Genomic DNA, 20,490 nt, shown 5'->3' on the forward strand with positions numbered 1-20,490 from the left:
TTTTTTTTTGCCCACCTGGATTTGGTATATATTCATTTAAAGACTGGTCTTTTCTGTTAGTAGCTAGCAGGACAAACCAGCTAAATTACACTCAGAGTTGACATTAGTTCACACCCACACTGGAGAAAAAACCATGCAAGATAAAGTAAAATTCGCTAATGGCAACAGTTCTTAACTGTATGGATAGACGAAACAGAGGAAAATAAAATGTACAGGGAACAGGGAGTTTGACAAGATTGTTTGTGTATAAAATTTAAAAAAATAAGAGAAACTTAGAAATGAAGGCAAATACAAAATGACCCAGTCCTATAAAGTCCTTAGCATCCTCAGTGTAACTCATTGGGGTTTAAAGGCTTTCGGTGCTGCAGCCTGGAGCTTCAGTAAAGGATATTTATGCTGGAAGAAAAGAGATCCTAAGAGCAAGAAAGACTCTACACTCAGATCTGTCTCCTATATGTATATATACATGTGCATGTGTGTGTCTGTATACGTATATATGTATATTTCAAAATACACCCAGATGCTTTTGTGTCATGGCTCTGAGTCTATGTGCACCTCTGTAAATTACAGTAATGGAAAGACCATAAAGCAAAAGCCTACCTACCTTGTTCCAGCAGAGTGCTTGACTGTTGCTTTTGTAGTAAGGTCTTTTTTCTTTCCCCCAGCAGTGAGATGGATAAATTCAGTATATGCGTATGCTGTGTAGACAGGCCTAAATTGTTTTGATATAATGCTGGACAGACTCGTTGCTTTGTAGATCAGAACCATGGTTCTAAGATTTTTGTCTTAAGATTTAGGGGTGGGGTCATAAGTGCTGTGTAAATATAAGCTAAGATATTAGCAACAGAAGAGGTGGAGAGACTTTTGAAAACTATAATCTTTATTTTCTTTCACTTTTTCTTGTCCTCAAGAAAAGATTGTTCCCTGCGTTCATCAGCGCAGTGCATGCAGCCCTAGAGGAGCTGGAGACCCCCGCTTCTGTATGTGTCGATGGACAGAAGGACTCCGGGCTGGTGGGTGGTCCAGCTCCACCTTCTGCATAGCGGCAGTAAAGCAGAGGGGAGAGGGGTGCAGCGGGCTTTTATTTGGCAGGTATAACAGCAATGATGACAGTACAGAAAATGAAAGTCAGGCTGGAAATGCCGGGTGTGAAGTGAGTGCAGTGAGTATGAAGTGGTAGCATTTTTGGAGTTGCCCTGTGTTCAAGAAAGATACAAAGGTACGTGTGCAAGTGTAGTGGGAAGCAGTTGGATGGTGTTGCTGTGATTTAATGCATACGTTTTACAGGATTGTTTCTGCTTGGTATTGTCTGCTTCTCGTAATATTCTCCCTCATCATCACTGTCCCTGTTGTTTGGTGCTCTGCTTTGGAAACCAGTGATACATGCACACACAAAGAGAGAGGAAGAAAAGAGTTAAAGCCCAGCTCACTTTCCCTTCCATTTTTCTGTTCTCTTCTTAGTTTTGTCCTGTCTGAAGACCTGCAGTGCTGCCTCTCCTTTCTGGAGGTTTCCCCTGGGTGCTGTACCATCCCCTCCTCCTCCTGCCACAAGCAGTAGGGTGCATCCTGTTTGGGGTTACTGCTGTGTCACTTCAAATGACATGCACTAGCATGAGGAGGGGAAAGGGAAAGGAAGAGCCAAGTGAGCGATTACTTTGCCAACAGCTCCTTCCAAAAAAAAAAAAAAAAAAAATCCAACAATACAGCCCAGTCCAAAATGTCCTGGTGGCATTGACAGCTATTGCTGGCCAGCACGTGAGCCTTTCTTTCCTGTTGATGCAGCAGAATAAATAGCTTCATGGGGTGCTGTTACTGGTTCACAGCAGGATACCTGCAGCACTAGGCTTCTTTGAGTTCCCACATCTTACAGATGCTTATGTGGATGGGCTAAATAGGGAGAAAAAAGATGAGCCAAGAAAATGCTTTTGAATGAGAAGGGAAAGCTGAGTCTGCCACTCCATAGGAATGAGAGGAAACAATAAATGTTTTTTTTGTACATGTTAGAATGTGGTACGTCAACTACAGAAGATGCAAGAGCTGATGTTGAGCTGATGGGAGCTAGTCAGAAATAGCTTGTTCTGCTGCAACCCCAGGAGAATCCTTTGTGGAGTCAGGGAGGAGTTGCCCCAGCCACATCTGTTGGCAAGCTGTGTTGGCTGGGAGTGTCTGGAACTACATTCTCATCAAACCTACTACCACTGGCAAAAAGGGGTTTATTGAACATACTCTAAATATATGTATATATCTTGATTAAGTACAACCTCTCCCAGTGGAACAATGTAGGTTTTATCAAGTGTTTCTGTTGATTCTGTGAGCTGTGAGGCAGAGCTGATTTGGACTCTGTGTTCATACTCAATCCCGTGATAAAGAAGGTGTGTGTTTGGAGTGAGTTTTGGTGCTGATACCCAGGGAGGGCACGCTGAGCTGAACCTGCAATTTCTTTATCACAGACCAAGATTTTAACAGTAAAAAAAAAGCTATGTGGACAAATAGGGGCTGTTTTCAGCTGGTGCTCAGAGCCTGCATGTATCTGTCTTGTGGAGTTTTTAGTAAGACTTGACCAGTTCAACTGTTTTGCATGGAAAATCCCTCTAGATAGATAGTTGTGTTTAAAAGCTTATTTTGTTTAATCATCACAGGGCAATGGCCAGTCCTACACTGTATTTTCCATTCCTACTGTTCTTAGAAACCCAAGACTGTGAGCATGTAGTGAGACTTAGAAAACTGAAGTGGCCAGCAGAAAATCTGAGAGTACAGAGTTCAGTATGGCAGTGAGCAAAGCACTCTACTGCAAACCCAGTAGAGCACTTTGTTAAGCTTGGTTTAAAGATTGAACAGCTCCTTCAAAATCAGAGGGACCACTAGCTGGCTGACAGCTAAAAGCATGCTTAAGTGCTGTTTTGGTTTGGGGAACCAAAGTATTCAGGACCTCACAGTTTTATTGCATTTGTGTGTTAGGTGCCAGGCTGTTCCATTATTCTGGCAGTCTGTATTTTTTTGCAGATAATAAATGAAGTTGTATGGCTATGTGGCTTGTTCAAGCATCTGATTTTTATTTGTCCTCGTGTCCTTATGAGTTACATAAAAGTGAAGTCAAGCAATGTCTTTAGTGTCTGCTCTATATAGATCTACCTGAAATAGTTTCGGGTCACCTTTGCATGCTTAATTTGGAAAACAGTTGAGCAGCATGACTCTTGCCTTGGAGAATTGAGCAGTCTAGGCTCCTCACAGTAGTCTTGGGGCTCTTGCAGTATCTGCACAAATCAAGATCTTGTCCCTTCCGCAAATTAAGTAGGGGCCCGTTCAACTTGTAGAGCCAGTAAGGGAGGGATGTTCAGTCCACGGGTTGGAGCCAAGTTGGAAAAGTCTTCCCTCCTGAAAAGCAGTTGTAGGATAGATCCAGTCCACCTAGATATTCATTAATGTTATTTGGCAGATCTATGAAAGTGTTCTTAATTGTTTCTGGTTCAGAGCCTGGCAGCAGTCTTGAAATGCAGTGAACTTCCTGGTTAGTAGTTTTGAGGGTTAACTAAGGGGAACGGTTAGTTAAAGGCTCCCAGGCACAGAGCTGTCACAGCAGCAAGTAACGCTCTGTGTGCCGTTGCGGAATTGTGCCAAGCATCGCGTTGGACTTTTGAAGGTCTTGGAGGATGCTTAGATCATAAGCGACAAACACGGTGGTGTCAGACAGTCGTTGAGTGATGGGGGGTATCGGTATAAATGAACATCACGTATGGGTAGGCCAGACTGGGATTTCATTCCATAGATACTAATTTGTTATACTTGTTTATACTATCATCCTCTGTCTTTAGTTTGCAGTTGTTCCTGTGTAACTGAGATGGGGTTTTGGTGAAATCTGAGGGGGGAATAAGACTGAGTCAGCACTCTGCTTAAGCCATGTGCTTTACTTTAAGCATGTAAGTAGTTTCATTGCTCCCAACGAAGCTGCTCATGTGCTTAGCATTAGGCATGTGTTTTAAATAAGTTGCTGATCCAGAGTCTAATTTTTTTTTTAGGAGAACCTACACAAATGAGGAGGGTAAGACTACAAACACACAATATTTAAAATGCTACAAATCAAAGGTTTAAGGTAGTATTCTTCAGGAAAAAAAGCTTTTGGCATTTAATGCATTTTAGTGACACACTGAGCTTAAATGTCACCTTCGTTGGAAAAATGATCATCATCTGTTAATTTTATGTGACTGTCTTGATAAATGACCTGTCAGCAAGCTAAAGTTCACTGTAGTCCTCTACACCACCAGGCTTTAGACTGAAAGCAGCACTTTGGGATTATCCCTATGTCAAACCTCGGTTGAACAGAGTACATATAATTAATTGTCTGCCAGCTTTTCCTATTACAAATATACACAGTTTGTGAAATTGGTTTACCATGTGCTGAAAATTTCTTTGATATTTTTAAAAGCCTGTTGCTATGGCAACTGGACCCCATAACAGAAAAGCTTTTTAGTAAAAAGAAGACTAAGAATTTCAGTTAACAACCAAGAATAAAGCCATAGCAAAATAGCTTGTATTCTTTTTTCAAAAGCAAACAAACAAACCCCAGAAGAAAGCGTGGTATCCTGAAGCAGCTTGGACCTGGATTACCAGATGGAAGGGCACACCCTGCTCACAGGGCTTCGGAGCTCGGCTGGGAAGCTCACACTGTGAATGCTCGAGCCAGTCTCGGCTTTTACGGTGGAGGATAATCAGGGAGTTCACAAGCATCTTGCTCTGAAATAATTCACATGTCTTTTTTTTTTTCATATGGAAATGTTGAAGTGATTTGATGGTTTGGCTTATAGGCAAGGAAACATGAGTTTTGCTTCTCAGAACTGGATGTCCCCTTTGTGCTTTGCTAATACAGAAACTGGCAGAACAGGCATTACTTTTTCTTTGACGTTGGGGCTTGCAGCCCTGTTTCCTTGTGTCTCATGACTGAGTGAATCAACACCTAATTAAACAGTCACATGAGGGACAGAGTAAAATGCTGCTCAGGCACTGATCATTGTGAATCTTTGGAGAATAACTACTTACATCTGTCTTCCTCCTTCTCCAAGGAACCCTGAACAGCTGCAGCTTGGCTTTTATTCCCCCCCCCCGCCCCCAAGGGAAAAAAGATCACGTAAATGTTGGCTAAAGCAATGCTGTCTGTACAGATAAGTGAGACTTGGGTAGGGGGAAGAGAAGACTTGGAAGTACTGGACAAAATCTTGAGACATTGGAATGATTTGAGTTTGTGCTCGGGATGACGTAGCTGAAAGCTTGAAGTTGTAGTCCTTGTGCATTTGATGTAATTGGTGATTTAACTGAAAAGGTGACGTTGGGCAAGGAAGTACAGTAAGCTCTTTGGAGTGGTCTGGGGGGATTCTCGATATTTTTAATATTAGTTGTAATTTTTTTGCTCGCAGCTCTTCATGAAGGGTCCGTAACAATTGGTTTCCATCTCTGTGTGGCAAATACTTGTGTGGAGATTTATTGAGCTCTCAATTATCACTGAGTCACAAGTGCAGCCACCTTAATCAATTACACGGACATGGCCTACAGCCAAGGAATGCTCAAAACCCCATGCCGCCTGCTCGTGCTGTATGACTTTCACCGCCAAGGCAGTACTACCCCCCCCTCCCCGTATAAAACTCACGAAACAAGTATTACAGGATGTTTTAATCAGGGTAAGCAGATGGCTCCCTCCACCCTGACACAACGGTGGGCTCCCAGGTAGCGCGTGGGACGTGCTGGGCTGGGCAGCAGATGCCTGGGTCTACAGCGGGCAGTTTTATTGCCCTGGCACTGGAGGTAGCGGTGGTTTGGGTGCTTCCATGGTGCAGTATTTCCAGGCTGAAGATATCCACCAGGGGTCATCCTGGCCTGCCTGGTGCAAGGCTGGTGGGTTTCGGGGCTGTCCTCAGCCCCGGCAGGGACCCCCTGCCTCCTGGGACCCTGGGCACAGCATTGCCCGGCACCGCTCCCCCACCCTGGCACAGCTCACAGGTTAAAAAGCATGACGTAAAAAAATGTAGCTGTTCGCATTCTAGTCTTTTAGCCTTTAACAAGTTCCTTATTTCTTCATCTATCTATCTGATAAAAAAAATGCTTCTTTAGATGTGTTTACTCGGTGTTGGTGCAGATATCACATGGCATGTCAGGTGTAGCTAGAGTACACTAGCAATTTGTTGATGCACCTTGCAGCTTTTTTTTTTTTTTTCTGTATCTCCTGAAGTAATGTTTTGAGAATCTTGGTTTTCACTTGTGTAAAAAGAAGAAAACAAAACTGCCATAGTCCTTATAGTTGCTGGGAAGAACATGAAAATAAAAGCCTTAAAGACTTTTTAAGCTGAAGATAAATACAGTCAATTCAATGTTTGTCTATTAAAAAAAAGAAAATGGTAGGATTCCTCAATCAAAGTACTCTTGTTACATCCGGAGTCATTCAAGGGTTTATTATTATTCTTATTAATATTAGAGTTGATAGCAATAGTGGAGCTATAGCGATTCCTCTAAGATGTCTTCATTTTCATGGCAACAGGGTTCTTGCGTCAACCTTGACTCTTGATGTATCTTCTTTTCTATTCATTGTATCATCTGTTAATATCCCTGATCTCCAAAATAAAAAGCATCAATTCACCATTAAGTTACCTAAGCAAATTTTGCAGTTGATAAATCTACGCTTGTGAGCTTGTTTTTGTTCTGTCTAGCACTGTGCAACAGTCACTCTTTTATCATATTAGTAATCCTCAACAGTGGTAGTTCAGATGTAACATAGATGCTGGTTTTCACAGGCAAAGTTTGCTTTATTGTCTACTGGAAACTTGTGTATCAGGCAAAGATAGATGCTGCATGTCACTGAATGTTGTATTGTCATTCATACTTTGAAGAGGGGATGGAAAAGAGAAGTTAGTTTTATGTGTGGATATAGGAGTTGAAGAACCTATCTAGATATCTCCAGAATTACACAGCATAAAGAGGGAAAAAAGACTTCTCCTCACAACCCTCCTCTGCTACACTAGATACTTCTGTGTGATTTTAAATAATTCTTTATTTCCAACAACTATTTATATGCATCAAGAGCAATTTGTATTGGAACTTTTTTCTCCCCAACTTTTCATTAAATGCACACAATACTGAACTATTTACACTTTATTTTTAATAGCTACAGCAGAAGATTAGTCTGTTCTACGCACCCGAGAGTGCACAATAAAATAACTGTTTGGCAGGGGGAAAATGCCCTGTTGTCTTGCAGTACCAGTTGGTATTATGGAGGTTTGTTCGGTGTCTTATTTATAGTAGATTGCAATTGGAAATGTGATACAAAACAAACACCAATGTTCCAGTAGCTTAACCATGCATCAGATTTTTACTTTGATAGTTATTTTTATTTTAAGCATCTTTTATCATTACTTGATAAATTACAACAGTGAAGGGACGGTCAATCTGCTGAGGTCTCAGCATCCACGTTCCTAAAAGAAAGATAATGTTCCATGTCATACCCTCCAGGAATGCTTCCAGGAAGATTCGTATTTATGCTGATGCTCCTTTACACTGCTGCTAGAGACAGTTTATTCCACTCATGAGACCTCTTGGTGCTAGTCAGAATCCTGTCTATGGAGAGTTTATAAACTTTGGTTCTCTGTTGATTTTTTTTGTTTGTTTGTTTTTTGTTGTATTGCATATCAAAAGCACTTTTTTCAGTATCTAAAAATCTGGTGTCCTTTAAAGAAAATGGGGCCTAGGTTTTGAAAAACCTCTGGACTGCTTACAGACATCTTTCTCATCGTTTTGGCTCTTGCTGACCTTTGGCTGGACTTATGTTTGTGTGCGCATATCTATGGTGCGTGCAGGTATGTGTATGTGCTCCAGTGGTATATGGAGGGTTTATGCTTTAATACTGTCCACTCTTCCTCTCCAGCAGTGAGGAATTCAGTGGAATTTTTTTTGCAGGGGTGCAAAAATGTACGGAAAGCACATTTAAAAGTCTAGCTCAGTGGTAATCCTATTAAGGCGAGTATTTTGTAGAGAAGTGCTATCCAAGTATTTCTAGTCAGATTTCAAATAAAATCCTAATTGGTTTTCTCTCTTTTTGTCTAGTGTGGCTTCCAGCTCCTACCTTCGTGCATTACTAAGCAATAAACATTTCTTGGCTTGCTTACTGGCTCTTTGTTGTGTGTGTTTACAATGTGTGAGGGAAGCCTTCTTTCAGGAGAAAGACTAAAAAAAACTCGTTAAGGCAGTGGAGAACAAAAATGAATCATTTCATTACTTTTTTAGATTGTGGTTGGAGCAAACTGTTGTCTCCTCGGTTTAAAATCAGATTATTTATACCCAAAAGGTGCACATGAGCCTTTCCAGTAATTCTAAATGTTTTCAGAAATGCCTCTGGAAAAAAAGGAAAAAAGTAACTCTCTTTAGTGCTCTTTTGTCTTGAGGGGTTTTTTTGGCTTATATATGTTTAAGAACGAGCCACAGCCCCAGTCTGGCAGCGGGGTTTGCACAGAACCCCTTGGGTGGAATGTACTTCATCCTCTCGGCTATTTGATGCAGCTGGACACCATCACCCACATCTTTCCCATCTTCAGTTATGTGGGTGTGAATGGATACTGACGTGCCCTCCCAGGACCTCACTGGAAGGTGATGGGCTAAGGCAGGAGATTTTGATCACTTATTTTTTTGAACTTGTTAATATTATCTAGCTTCAGAAAAACATTTATCAGCTTTGTTTTCCAAGTTCAAATTTACACACACACACAGACAGGGGAAAAAAAAAAAAGCCTGCACCCTTTCAGAGAGTTGGAGAGTATCATATTCCCTGCCAAAACCAAATACTACCTAGGTGGTAAATGAGGTACTTTTTTTGGACTTGGAGAAAAAGAAAAAGCTGCCTTTCTGGAGCCACTTTTCAACAATAGATGCTGTAGACCTGTTGAAAACCCCATAAAGCTTTCACACCATAGGTGAAAACAAGTTACTGCATCTGGAATACAACCAATGTTGTAATTATAGCTTTTTTACTAACCAGTGGCCCCTTTTGGGTTTTATTTTTATTTCACCCCCCTAGAAACAGTGCAGATAAGCAGCAAGGAGGGGTGGCAAAGGGGCTGTGCTGTGCCCTCTGTACGGCATGCTGCTGTCTCGGTCGAGCAGGGTGGGTTACGGTTCTGCACACCTGCCTTGCGTTCCCCCATCCCTGCATACCCCGAACTTTCTCTGAGCATGGCTTTGCATCTGCGGTTGGCAGCCAGTAGGCTTGGATTTGAGTGCAGGCTTGGACCCGGGTTTAACATACCATAGGTACGTACTGGTGTGACCAGAACATCTCGCTGTTGTCAGAAATTTAGAATCAGATGTTGTTTATGAAAGCTTATCTCCTCTGTTCTGGATCAGTAAATAGGATGTTCACTGTGCCCGGCTACACACCTAGAGAAGACGACAGTGCACCTTTAATCTTAAAGAGGCCTGAGTATTTTCTTGGATGTGGGAATGGTGAGAGTGTGTTTGAACCAACACTGAGTATCTGAAGTCCTTCCTCAAGCAATAAATATTCACTGATCTGGCTAAAGCACTATTTACTCTCCGTACACTTTTTGAGTCTGTCTCTATTTGAAGAGAAATTTCTTCCAGTATTTTTCCTGGTCAGTTGTTGGATGGAGGCTGGGTTCGCTTTTAAAGCACTTGTCTTTAACACGCATCAGGTTACCCTGAGGTAAAATGGAAACTTTAGATGTTACTCCTGTAAATAAATGTTTACATAATACATTGCACTGAACTTCTCACCATTGCATGCCTAAGAAAAAAAGGTCACTTTTGACATCAGTAACCTTTAGAGAGCCATGCGTTTGCCACACAGGTAAAGGAAGTTACTGTGCACAGCACATTTCTTTCACTAGATCAAGAAGGTAGGAGAGGTCAAATGTTATTGCTTACAACTCCCAAGGCTTGGCATTCTAAGCTTTAAAGGCAAGATTTGGTTTTAAGGTATGGGTCTTGTAAACAGCACATGCCCAATTTTGCTCATGTGAGTAATTCCATTGAATACCAGGGCACTAGTTGTGTATGAAAAGCCAAGTCTATAATGTATGTCTTTGTGAGGTCAGGGCCTCAGCTCTTCATTTCTAAATGAGAAATTTCCTACAAAACATTCAGGGTCACAAAAGATAACGGTTTGGGATTTGGAACCAAGTAATTATCTATCTCGTAGTTTTAGTGCTTTTGTGTCAAAATGCTTGCCCAGCACCAAACATAAAAATACTACCTTCCTGTAAGTCAGCAGCAAAACTGCTGTTGTGTCAATAGATTAAGGATTTCTCTCTAAACTTAATCCAGGAGATGTGTAGCAGGAGAGGGAGCTCGGTGTTCACCGGTGGAATCCATCCCAGAGGGCAAAAAATTATCGGGGCTGTTGGGTCTTGGGGCCAGAGCCCACGAACAAGTGCATCAGCTCACCCACTCTTGTGATAAAAGGGAATCATCGATAGCCCTAAACTTTGTGTTGTGGGATGCAGCCAAACAGGTGATCCAGATGATAAATGGATTTTTGCTGCCTTTGTATTTGGCAAAACGTGTAGGTTTTCAGACACTGAAAAAACCCCAAACCCTGAAGTAGGAGCTATGGTGCAACAGTCTCCTGCCTTTATATATTTGCTGTGTTTTGTCCAAAAGTAATACAAAATTAATAGTATGAATGATTAGTCCCACATATACCTGTGACAAGACTTGATGGCTTTTAATGTTCATTGCCCTTTTGGATGCCCGGTTCCTTCCTCGCTTCCCTGTCCATCTCTCTCGTTCCTCCCCCGCAATTTAGAGAAAAAAAAAGTTCTTTAAATAACAAGCTCTTTGCTTTTGTGATGTACCGGGCAGCCTTCCTAGCATGGCCTGGGTTACCACAAGAGGAGTCATGAAACCTTGTTGACAGCTGTCGGGTTGGTCAGTGTTTCTTTGTGGGCATTATTCTGCATCCCCCCCCCCCTCCCCCCCAAGAAAAAACCCACCCAAACAACCAACAACCCCAACCCACCCCTCTATATTGCCATCCAATTGTCTTGCGTGTCCCTGAGGCTCGGCTTGTAATATTAATGAGCCCTTCCAGGGCACACAGTGCTTTCTTTGTCCTTCTAGGAGCCGATGGGGAGGGGGAGCGGGTGCCGGCGCGATCGAGGGAGCCGAGCTGGTTCCCCTCGGCCGAACGCGCCGAAGACGCGAGAACCGGCCGCGCGGCGATCGGCGGGGTCGCCGCCAGGCGCCTCTCCCGCCCTTCCCGGCCCGCGTGCGGACGGGAGCCGGCGGAGTCGAGCCGTCGAAGGCCTTGGCTTCGGTGGCGAGATCCCGCGCGGGGGTCGGCGGCGCTGGGATCGTCGGATGGCGGCCGCAGGTGGCACGCGCTGACAGCCGGGTCACATGATGGCCGTCAGCGCTCCCTTTTCCACCCCTCTGCCTCCTCCGCTCTCCCGGGCTCCGGCGCAAGCATCCCGTCGCTTCCAGGAATGTCGAGGCCGGGGGTGCAGTCTGGAAGGAGGCCGCGGCGCTCGGCCCCCTCGCTTCTCGTCCGAGCGGGTTGAATCGCCGACGGTGGCGGCTCGCGGAGGAGCGGGACGGCTGCCGGGGGACTCGGGTCGTGAGACTCGACTCCGGTCGCGTTCGCTAGAGGAGGAGGAGGAGGAGGATAGATGGGACTGACACGTACGCTCCGGCGGCTGCCGAAGCAGCGCTTAGCTTTCTGATGAATTAGAGCGATCTCCTCTGCAGCGATACACTGGAAGAGACAAAGGAGCGGGGGAAGACGGGCAGTGTTGACTCGAGCAGAAATCCCGGGCTGTGCAACAGAATGCAGGGGCAGGATTTGGGTTACGAAACTCCAGGGCAGCGCAAACGCAGCCCGGTGCAAACGCCTATATTGTGCTTCAGCGAACTGCTTGCTTTAAGGTGGTTTTTGTGATCCTGTTGCTAGGATTAAGCCCTTTTGCGTTGCAGCATGGAGAGTCTTTTGTTTGAGTTAAATTCAGACCTCTTGATATGTCACCTGACAGTCTTGTGGTTTTGGATGAATATGGCTCATTGCTATTATTAACCTGAGTTGGCAGCTGGGCACAACAGGAGTTTACAGGGATTTTGAAAAGTGGAACTGCTCGGGGGACAAAGATGCTTCCCAGGTACGGTCACTGCACAGTTCTTGAGATTGTTTTAATTATTTGAAAGCTTAATATTTTCACTGCGATGAAAGTATTTCTTTCCCAGAGCTGTGAAGCTTTTAGAGATTTAATTTTTTTTATGGTTCTTCTTATATTTATATGCTAAATGGCATGAATGTTGGTTTTTTTTCCCTGAATTGGTTCTATCTGTTGTAATTTTGCAAGGGGAAGTGTAGTCTACATGAATAATGTAAAACATTGTGTTCAGTGCTAGTGAATTTAACTGAAAGGAGCTGTGTCTTGCTTGTGTGTGATTTTTTTTTTTTTTTTTTAATTAAAACAGGTATTTCAAAACAGCACAGAGCTTGTGTGTCTGCACGTGTGTATGCATATGTTTGCATGCATATATGTGCTTAAATCAGCTAAAAGCTGAACAGGTATTTTTTGAAATGACATACGTGAAGTAGTACCCAAAATATTCTGTGAAATTACTAATTGTAGATTCAGAAGCTGTGTAAATTGCAAAGTTACTCAACATGCTACACGTCTTTAACAAAACCTTCCAACTTACTTATTTTCAATATCACCCTCCAGACTATGATTAATGTGTTGACTAGACTGTACCTAACCTATATGTATTATGTCTTTTTGCTCATGAAGAGGCATCTGGCTCATGTATTGGACTTTAGAGTATAAATTAGGTATCTTAATGAGAGCCAAGTGACTTGGTAGAAGGAGGAAAAAAATGAAAACAAAGTCAGCTTCATACACAGTTGAAGAATTGGACAGAGCCAAGGACCTTGGAAGCCAATTGAAGTTTAGGTCCAGGTTTATTATACTGAGTGTGAAATATCTGGCTGGCTGAATATGTTCCTAGTGTACAATATGTGCTTAGTATAAGCAGCAGAACTTTCCTGGAGCTCAAGTAGTGCAGCTATTCAAGGTGAGGATTGCTAAGCTGGTAAATGAGCAAGACAGATTTATAGATACAGCATAGAGCTGACCTCTGTGATGCTGCAGTGCCTGTGGACGTGTCACCCTTCTTCGAGAAATGAAAAGGGGGTGGCTTGAATTTTTTTTTTTTTTTTTAAAAAGAAACATTATTTCTTTGTGACAAACCTGAAAAATGTAACCGCTGCAAGCAGTCACCAGTCATGGGTGGTTGTCCCTGAAATGATCCACTGTCTGTCAGTTTTTCCAAGCTACCCAGAGTACAGGTCCTTCGACTTTTGGGAAATCCCAGCTGAGGTCAGAGTGATAAAGGGCAGCGTCACCCAGAGCGCTGGGTAAACTCCTTCGCAATCGATGGTCACGGGCTCCCTCCGTGGGCTTGGTCAAGTCACAAATGCCGATTTTCTCTGCAGAATCAGCAGGCGTTCACCACAACAGTCACACAACCCTGAAGTGACCTCAACTCTTGTAAAGACAATTATCTTGCAAAATTTTTTCTAAGTATAGGCCCCGTGGTTTCTCTAGTTCAGGGATCTTCTTCCTCCTCACAGACTTACGGTGGTGTTATGTCACCAGCATTGAGATGGAATCTCTCGCTGAAAATGCCAACTTTACAAATTGGCAGTGCAGTCTGGATCATCCTTATCATGTGAATTCTGATAAAGTTCTTTTGCGTTTCAGGTGTTATTATTAAAAAAATAAATAACCTGCCCATGCCTCTTTAAAAAAAGCTAATGGATGGTCTTCCAAAGCTGGAAGCATCGTTAACATGCCGTACATTGCTGTTTTCATTGCTTCCAAATTAGTTGTGCTCTTTCAGAAAGGTCTACACAGCTGTCTTTGTACAATAATGGTCAAATAATAAATGAATTAGTGAATTGCAGTAAGAAGGTATTAAAATACGTTCAATACCCTCCCCATGTGTCCTCTATTGTTGTATCTTCTCAAAGCCAAATGAAAAAAAAATCCAGTAACAGATAATAGAAATGTGTAGAGCAATTTGGGCGGGAGAAGGGAATCCCTTGTTGGAAAAGGCAGCTCAGTCAGGGGTGAGAGGTGTACGATATGATGGTTGGACTAGGCCAGCACCATTTTCCTTCTGCTTCTGATCACCCTTCCCTATAACAAAGCAACTGCAGGATCCTAAATACTACTGGGCTGTGCATGTACAGGTGAGCATGCTTCGATGTGAATGTACATCTCTCTGGAACATGGAGATAATCTGCATCTGAAATATCCCAATGCACCCAGTGGAACGGTCTCGTATTTGCAGCGTAAGCTCTTCAGGACGGGGACAGCCTCTGTGCAGCACTCCCGTAGAAGTTGGCTGGGTCTAAGTACTACTGTAACAACGATAATACATGAAGAGTATCATCTGCAGGAGCTGGAGATAAGCCCTGGGGATCCTTATGCCTCTGTTCTGATGCTCGTCTCATAGGAGTAAAGGAAGACGTTTCCTTCCACGCGGAGCCCTGCGAGGAGGGCATGGGGCAAGGTGGAGCTGCCGTCTGCTCTGCCCTGGCTGTTCCTGTCAGCCTTTTAAAAAGGTGCTAACATGAAAAACACGCAGGACAGATAAGCTAGCATAAACTATAAATATCATTTGCGTAGATGCATTTAAAAATAGTTCCAAGTGATTCATCACCAGGCAGTTTTTATAACTATGGGTAACATGATGTAGGAAAACAATAGTTTGACTGATAGTTTCAATTTACTTTTTCAATGATTAGTCATATTCTGGTTTGAGCAACTTTACTTTTTAGCAACCTCTTCTACAATTCCTACCTGCTTAATATCTTGATCAGTTTGCTTCAATTGCTTCTCTTTAAGACTTCTAAAATATCTATGCTAATTATTAAAAAGTAATTGGATACTATCTAAGCTTTGGATACTATCTAAGCTGTGTTAATATGAAATAGTTCTAAAAGTAAAGTCTCAGGCAGGAGGAAAAATAGTATTAAGCTAAACCTTTAATGTAATGAAGAAGTGCTGTTCGTGTTGTAGTGGAAACAAGGAGGAAGGAATGTACTTGCTTTCAATTACAGGGGAAAATCTTGTATTTTAATTGGTAGAGTGGTAATGAAGGATTTCTGCGTCTGTCATTTTATCTATTAAAACTTGCACAGAGTATAATAATACCAATTTAAAGCCATTCAGCTGCCTCTTGCTGAGAAATGTCTATGGTAGTAATAAACTCCAGGAATTAGATACATGAGAAAATCCACCCTTGGAGAGCATTTCGACTTCTGGATTGCCATGCAACTTGCAGTACAGGTGTCAGGAAGCATGTAATGGATCTGTAAATGTAAACTATAAATAATATTCCTAGTGGTTGAAGGTAAAAAAAAGACAGGAAAACAAGACGGATGAAAGAGGAGAAAACCTGAACCATAGTAGGGCTTAGGTGTGAACATGTATTAAAATATCATTTTTCAGGCCTTGATTTCATTATTATTAGTTTCTAATAATTTCATCATTATTCATGTGGAAGTTTGCCTTTCTGTCCCAAATAATTCCTTTCCTTTTGTGCTTTGTACTTGCATTAGCATCTGCATAGGGGGGTTGCACCAAATGACCTCCAGGGGTCCCTTCCAGCCTCAACCAGCCTGTGATTGTGTGAGATCTGGTTTTACATGATTTGTTTCTGAAATATCCCACGCAGCGTTTATACATCAATGGATTTCTACCCCATTCTATCCATATAGGTATTTCTGAACATCTCATTCTAGAGGAATCACTGTTTGTGTAGTGGAGATCTCCATAGGACTGGTGTCCTGCTCAGAAATAATTTATCACTATTTCTTCTCTTGCTTGACGCGTGACCTCACAGCACTAACTGTAAGGCAAAGTCACAAACACTTCCACTGGTGAAAAGATTGTTGGGGTTTTCTTGCTGGTGGTTTTTGTGTTTGTTCTTTTCTTTAAATATAATCAGTTTCAAGGAAAGATCAAAGAGTGATAGATAGGTCACACAGCAGAAAGTCCTCATTAAGAGAACCGTCATTTCCAGAACAGCGTGGGAGATGGAGACTCACCTTTCATTAACAGTGCTAGAACATTTGATTCTACGTCTCCTGGTTTTCCTACAAGAATCTCAAGAAAACATCAGTTAAATGTCAAAGTTGGTTTCCATTTATAAACAGAACTAATTATATTCAGAAGATCTAGGTCAGTTTTCATCCGCCTGAAGAACAGCACTGGAGTATTGCCCTGTTATATTTGTTTTGAGAATGTGCCCTCTGTATTGCATGCAGGAATTTGTGTGTTTCTGGGGATAATCTAACCAGATATCGAGCTTAACGGTATTTTAAAGCTGTAACAACAAAAGCAAACCTACTCTGTGTCCAGCTTCCTCCTCACTGGGAGGTGGTGGGGCTGAGTCGGAGGTGCCAGCCTGCCTCTGTTTACTGTCTGTCTAAATGAACTTTCCCCCAGCACTCTTAAAGTTTCTTCTGGTTTGGGAAGTGGCCCGCTATTGCCAGGGAATGTTTTTGCAAGGCTGAAATGTGCTTAAGGACTCTATTACATAACAGAGATAACGCTTATTTGGAATTATCACAAATTATGATGGATAATATCTACTAAATGCTTGTCTAGAGAAAGTTAAAATGTCATGTGAAGAAGCTGAGAAGTAAACAAGCTCTTGTTACCTTGATCAAATATGTTTCCGAATACAGCAAGAGTTTTATATTTAGCTTTCTCTCCTCTTAGTGTGTAATCTGCTCTTGGAGCTTTTTATAAGCAGACTTTGCTAAGATCTGGAACAGCTACTGCCCTTCTTTGCCAGTAATTTCAAAGTCAAATATCAAAAGTACTAGGTAATGGAAGACATGCTTTTGTCTGAGTGTGAAGGAAATTCAAATGCACTGCAAGGGTGGAGCAAGTGATAGCACCTTTTTGGCAAACAATTCGTTGTTGTTGTCACACACTGTTTCTTTATAGGAACCACAGTGGCCTATAAAATGAGTTTCCAGACTTCCATCGATTTCACTTAAATATAAAAAGATGGTTCCTTCAGGAAGCCAGTTTATCCAGCGGTCTCACTTGCCTCCTCGCCTCTAGCTGAAATCAGGTTCTTACAAGTAACCGTCCCCAGCTCTAGTGCCTTTGAGCCTCTCAGTTGATAACACTCCAAATATGCATCAAACAATATGGATTTTGTTTTCTTACATTTTCTGAAAGGCCAGGTGGGGCTCATTAGCAGAGCCCCCGGTAAATGTATGCTCTGCACTGAGTTTGTCACTGTGCTTGGTTTTCGGTACAGAATTTGCCCAGTTTGCAGTCTGTTCTTCATGTGGGCATGTCCCTCTGTGGACAATGCTTGGCTTTAGGTGCCCAAAGAGAGAGGGTGCGTGGCTTTGCCCCTGAATCTAGACATCAAGTTATTTCAGTTTCAAGTTGCTCAAGCTTTTTTCTTGTAATAAGTTGCTTTTGACATTTGTTGCACACTATCTTCTCTGCAGCTTCTGTTTTTCTCTCCTGTTGCTAAATGGTGGGGCTGAGCAGATCAGGAAATGGATTTCCTCTCTCAAGAGACCAAGTAACTGTATGTCTTGGTGCTTAGTTTCACCTCGCTGGGTCTACACTAGTTGTAAAGCCTGTGAATCTATATTGGACAGTCTTAAAAACTTCTGATAGGCAACCATGGCTTTGGTGATCAAATTGATTCTCTGCTGTGACCTATTATAGAAGTTGTTGGGTTACAAATGTCCTTAGCATTCTGATCACATAAAGCATGGGCACAGAGAAGGAAACCTTTTGGTTGGTGAATTAGAGGGACAGAGGAGAGGAAAATTTACCATAGTCTTGGAGTCTAGCATGCCAGGTTTACTTGAGTCCGTATTATCACTTATGGGTGTCTCTTTGCTGAAATAAATGTACAGCTCCTTGTAAACTGGGAGCCTTTATCCTTCATTAATGGCTGGAAAGTTCCAGGGCCTCATTTCTCACTTCTTGGGGTTTCATGCTAATGCTGCTTGCCTAAAAGGCAAGGATAAGGAAGATAGAATTTCACTTGATTAAGGAAATGGCTTGTAACCAGCTGGAAGATGATTCCTGTTGGTTTCATGGATAGAGGAGGCATCTTGTTTCCTGTCTCCCAAGAACTGAGAAGGTATCAGTGAAAATGGATTCCCAAGTCCATGGGCAACAATGCTTGCTGGGTTTTAAAGTCATGGCTGGCTTTTTAAAATGGAAATTCAAGATTATAGCTACAAACCACCCTTAAAGGCAATGGTATTCAAGCCTGAGCCCTGCAAGTTCTCCCTTTGCAGAGCTCCTCTGAAGTCAGTGACACTCGGGAAGGCAGAGGCTCAAGAATGCTCCTTTCCTTGTTATTGACTACAAAAATAGTTTGGGAGTAGGTGTGTTAGAACTGCTGTGTGTGTTTTGCTGACCCATGCAGCAGCATGGCCTTGAATCACAGTGGCATAAGTGGAGATGATTTCCAAGTCTGAATGTAGTGAGGACCTGAGTATATAGTCAGGACCAAGCTACACATGGCTCTCTTTTTCCCAGCATCAAAGCATATATATTAGTATGAATGCTGTAGTTTGTAATACTGCAGTTAGTTCTATACACATATGTTACTACAGTATTTGTGAAACCTGAAGAAGGGTAGGAAAGGTACTTTGCATTTTTTCAGCTGGGGAGTTCAGTGCTTTGCCAAACCATGAGGCTGAAAACCCATGACTGCAAATGCAGAAATTCATTACTTAAGGGAGAGGCCGGTGTGAATATATACCTTTTTTCTTTTTGGTTTTGAATTGTGAATGCTTTCAAGCTAGCGCTTGCAATGATGAGGGACTCTTTTTTTTTGGGGGGGGGGGGGTGTATGTGTCTCTAAACATAAAAGCTGAGTTCTTCTATGACCTTGATTTCAAAAAGCTGGAACTTGAAGAAAACATTAAATATCACAAGACAGAGCACAAGAGCTAGTAATGCTGCGCACATCATTGCATATGGTTGTAGTGGATTGGTGCTGTTTATGCCAGTGTAATTTGGCAAGTGTAGGGGAAAAAAAACCCAAAAAGCATAGTTCTGGCTACAGGATCAAAGGGTTTGATGAAATGGCATTGCATTTGCTCGACTTTATGTTTCAATATAGTTGTATATACAGAAAACATAGTGTAATAAAGAGTTGTGGTAATTGATCCTTCTGCTCTTTTATCTTTTAATTAAAGCTGGCCTTTGCCGGAATTTGACCCAAGTCAGATCCGACTGATTGTGTATCAGGACTGCGAAAGAAGAGGACGGAATGTCTTATTTGACTCCAGTGCTAAAAGAAAAATAGAGGATGTTTCGGTGTCGGTGAGTATTTTACTAATTTGAATGGTTATAGTCTATATTTTTTTAAATGGCAAGATTGTATTTTTTTAAATGGCAAGATTGATAAATCACAAATGTTCTGTTTTATTCACATTAACATTTAAACGTCGGTTATATGCAGGGCTATATTTAAATGCCTGTTAAGTTGCAAATTATTCAGGCTTCAGTGATTTCACTCTTAACAGCTTTAAATACTGTAGTGATCTCTTTATTCCTGGGCTTGTCTGCTTTCTGCTCTTTCAGAGAGAAGGATTCATTCCTGGTGCTGCAGCAGGCAATGCTGGGGGCCTGAGGCAGGGCATAAACTGATATTTATGGATGTGCTTTTATGCCATGGTGGGGTGTGCATTCTTAATCGGAAGGTCCTCCCAGTCCTGTGTCCTCCCGTGTGCTGTTTGGTTAGCTTTTGCCAGTCGTTTCTATGCTTTGCTGACAGTTTTTTCACACAAAGTTACTTGAAAAGTTTTCCTCTGTTTTTCCTTTTGGCATGGTCTGCATGGTAATCTATTAATTGAAACTGTAATGGATGCAGTCAGATGAGGATACTTACTTCTAAGGGCTCTGGCCAGAAGATTAATTTCTAGCCACAGTGCTATTCTAAGTGGTTGTGTGAGGTTGGACAGCTTATATTCGCTGCTTTGAACTTCCTTTTCACCACCTCTAAAAATGTTTGCAAACCATTTTAAGGTCTGTGAGCAGAAAGCACTGTGTGAGCTGAAATTCATGATCCCAGCTGCTTTTACCCGTAGGACCTACTAAGTTCTGTAAGCAGGAGTATACAAAATAACATATTACCCTCAAGCCCTGGTTTTCACGTTGGGTATTGGAGTACAGCCAGAAGATTCTTCATCCAGCTTGTAAACTCTTCTGGCCTATTGCTGAATGTTGCCAGCCTGATGCTTCTCATCCTGGTCCCAAGTGCTTCCTATGTCCACATATCCTAACCTCTAGGATTCCGTTTATTTCTCATCAGGCACTAATTTCCAGGCTTCTCCATCGCTTACTCTAGTGCTTGCATAGCCACGAATCAAGATCCCAATTTCCTAGTTCTTTTTGAGAATTTGTGAAGTAAAGCAAGTTTCACAAATGTTGA

At 42.2% G+C, this 20,490-nt stretch overlaps 1 protein-coding gene across 5 annotated transcripts in view; it reads left to right on the plus strand.

Moving 5' to 3' along the window:
* The window catches only part of FNIP1 (folliculin interacting protein 1), a 70,804-nt gene that overhangs the window by 11,803 nt on the left and 38,511 nt on the right, over positions 1 to 20,490 (plus strand). For 3 of the 5 annotated variants that reach the window (XM_075056317.1, XM_075056321.1, XM_075056319.1), the window contains exon 2: positions 19,253 to 19,379. In XM_075056317.1, coding sequence (XP_074912418.1) covers positions 19,253 to 19,379 — 127 coding nt within the window. Of the gene's footprint in view, positions 1 to 11,756; positions 12,141 to 14,540; positions 14,618 to 19,252; positions 19,380 to 20,490 lie in introns of those variants that run through there. The other 2 variants (XM_075056320.1, XM_075056318.1) reach the window with 2 other exon arrangements.

The sequence above is a fragment of the Buteo buteo genome, chromosome 24, assembly GCF_964188355.1.
Source record: "Buteo buteo chromosome 24, bButBut1.hap1.1, whole genome shotgun sequence".
NCBI classification, from domain to species: domain Eukaryota; kingdom Metazoa; phylum Chordata; class Aves; order Accipitriformes; family Accipitridae; genus Buteo; species Buteo buteo.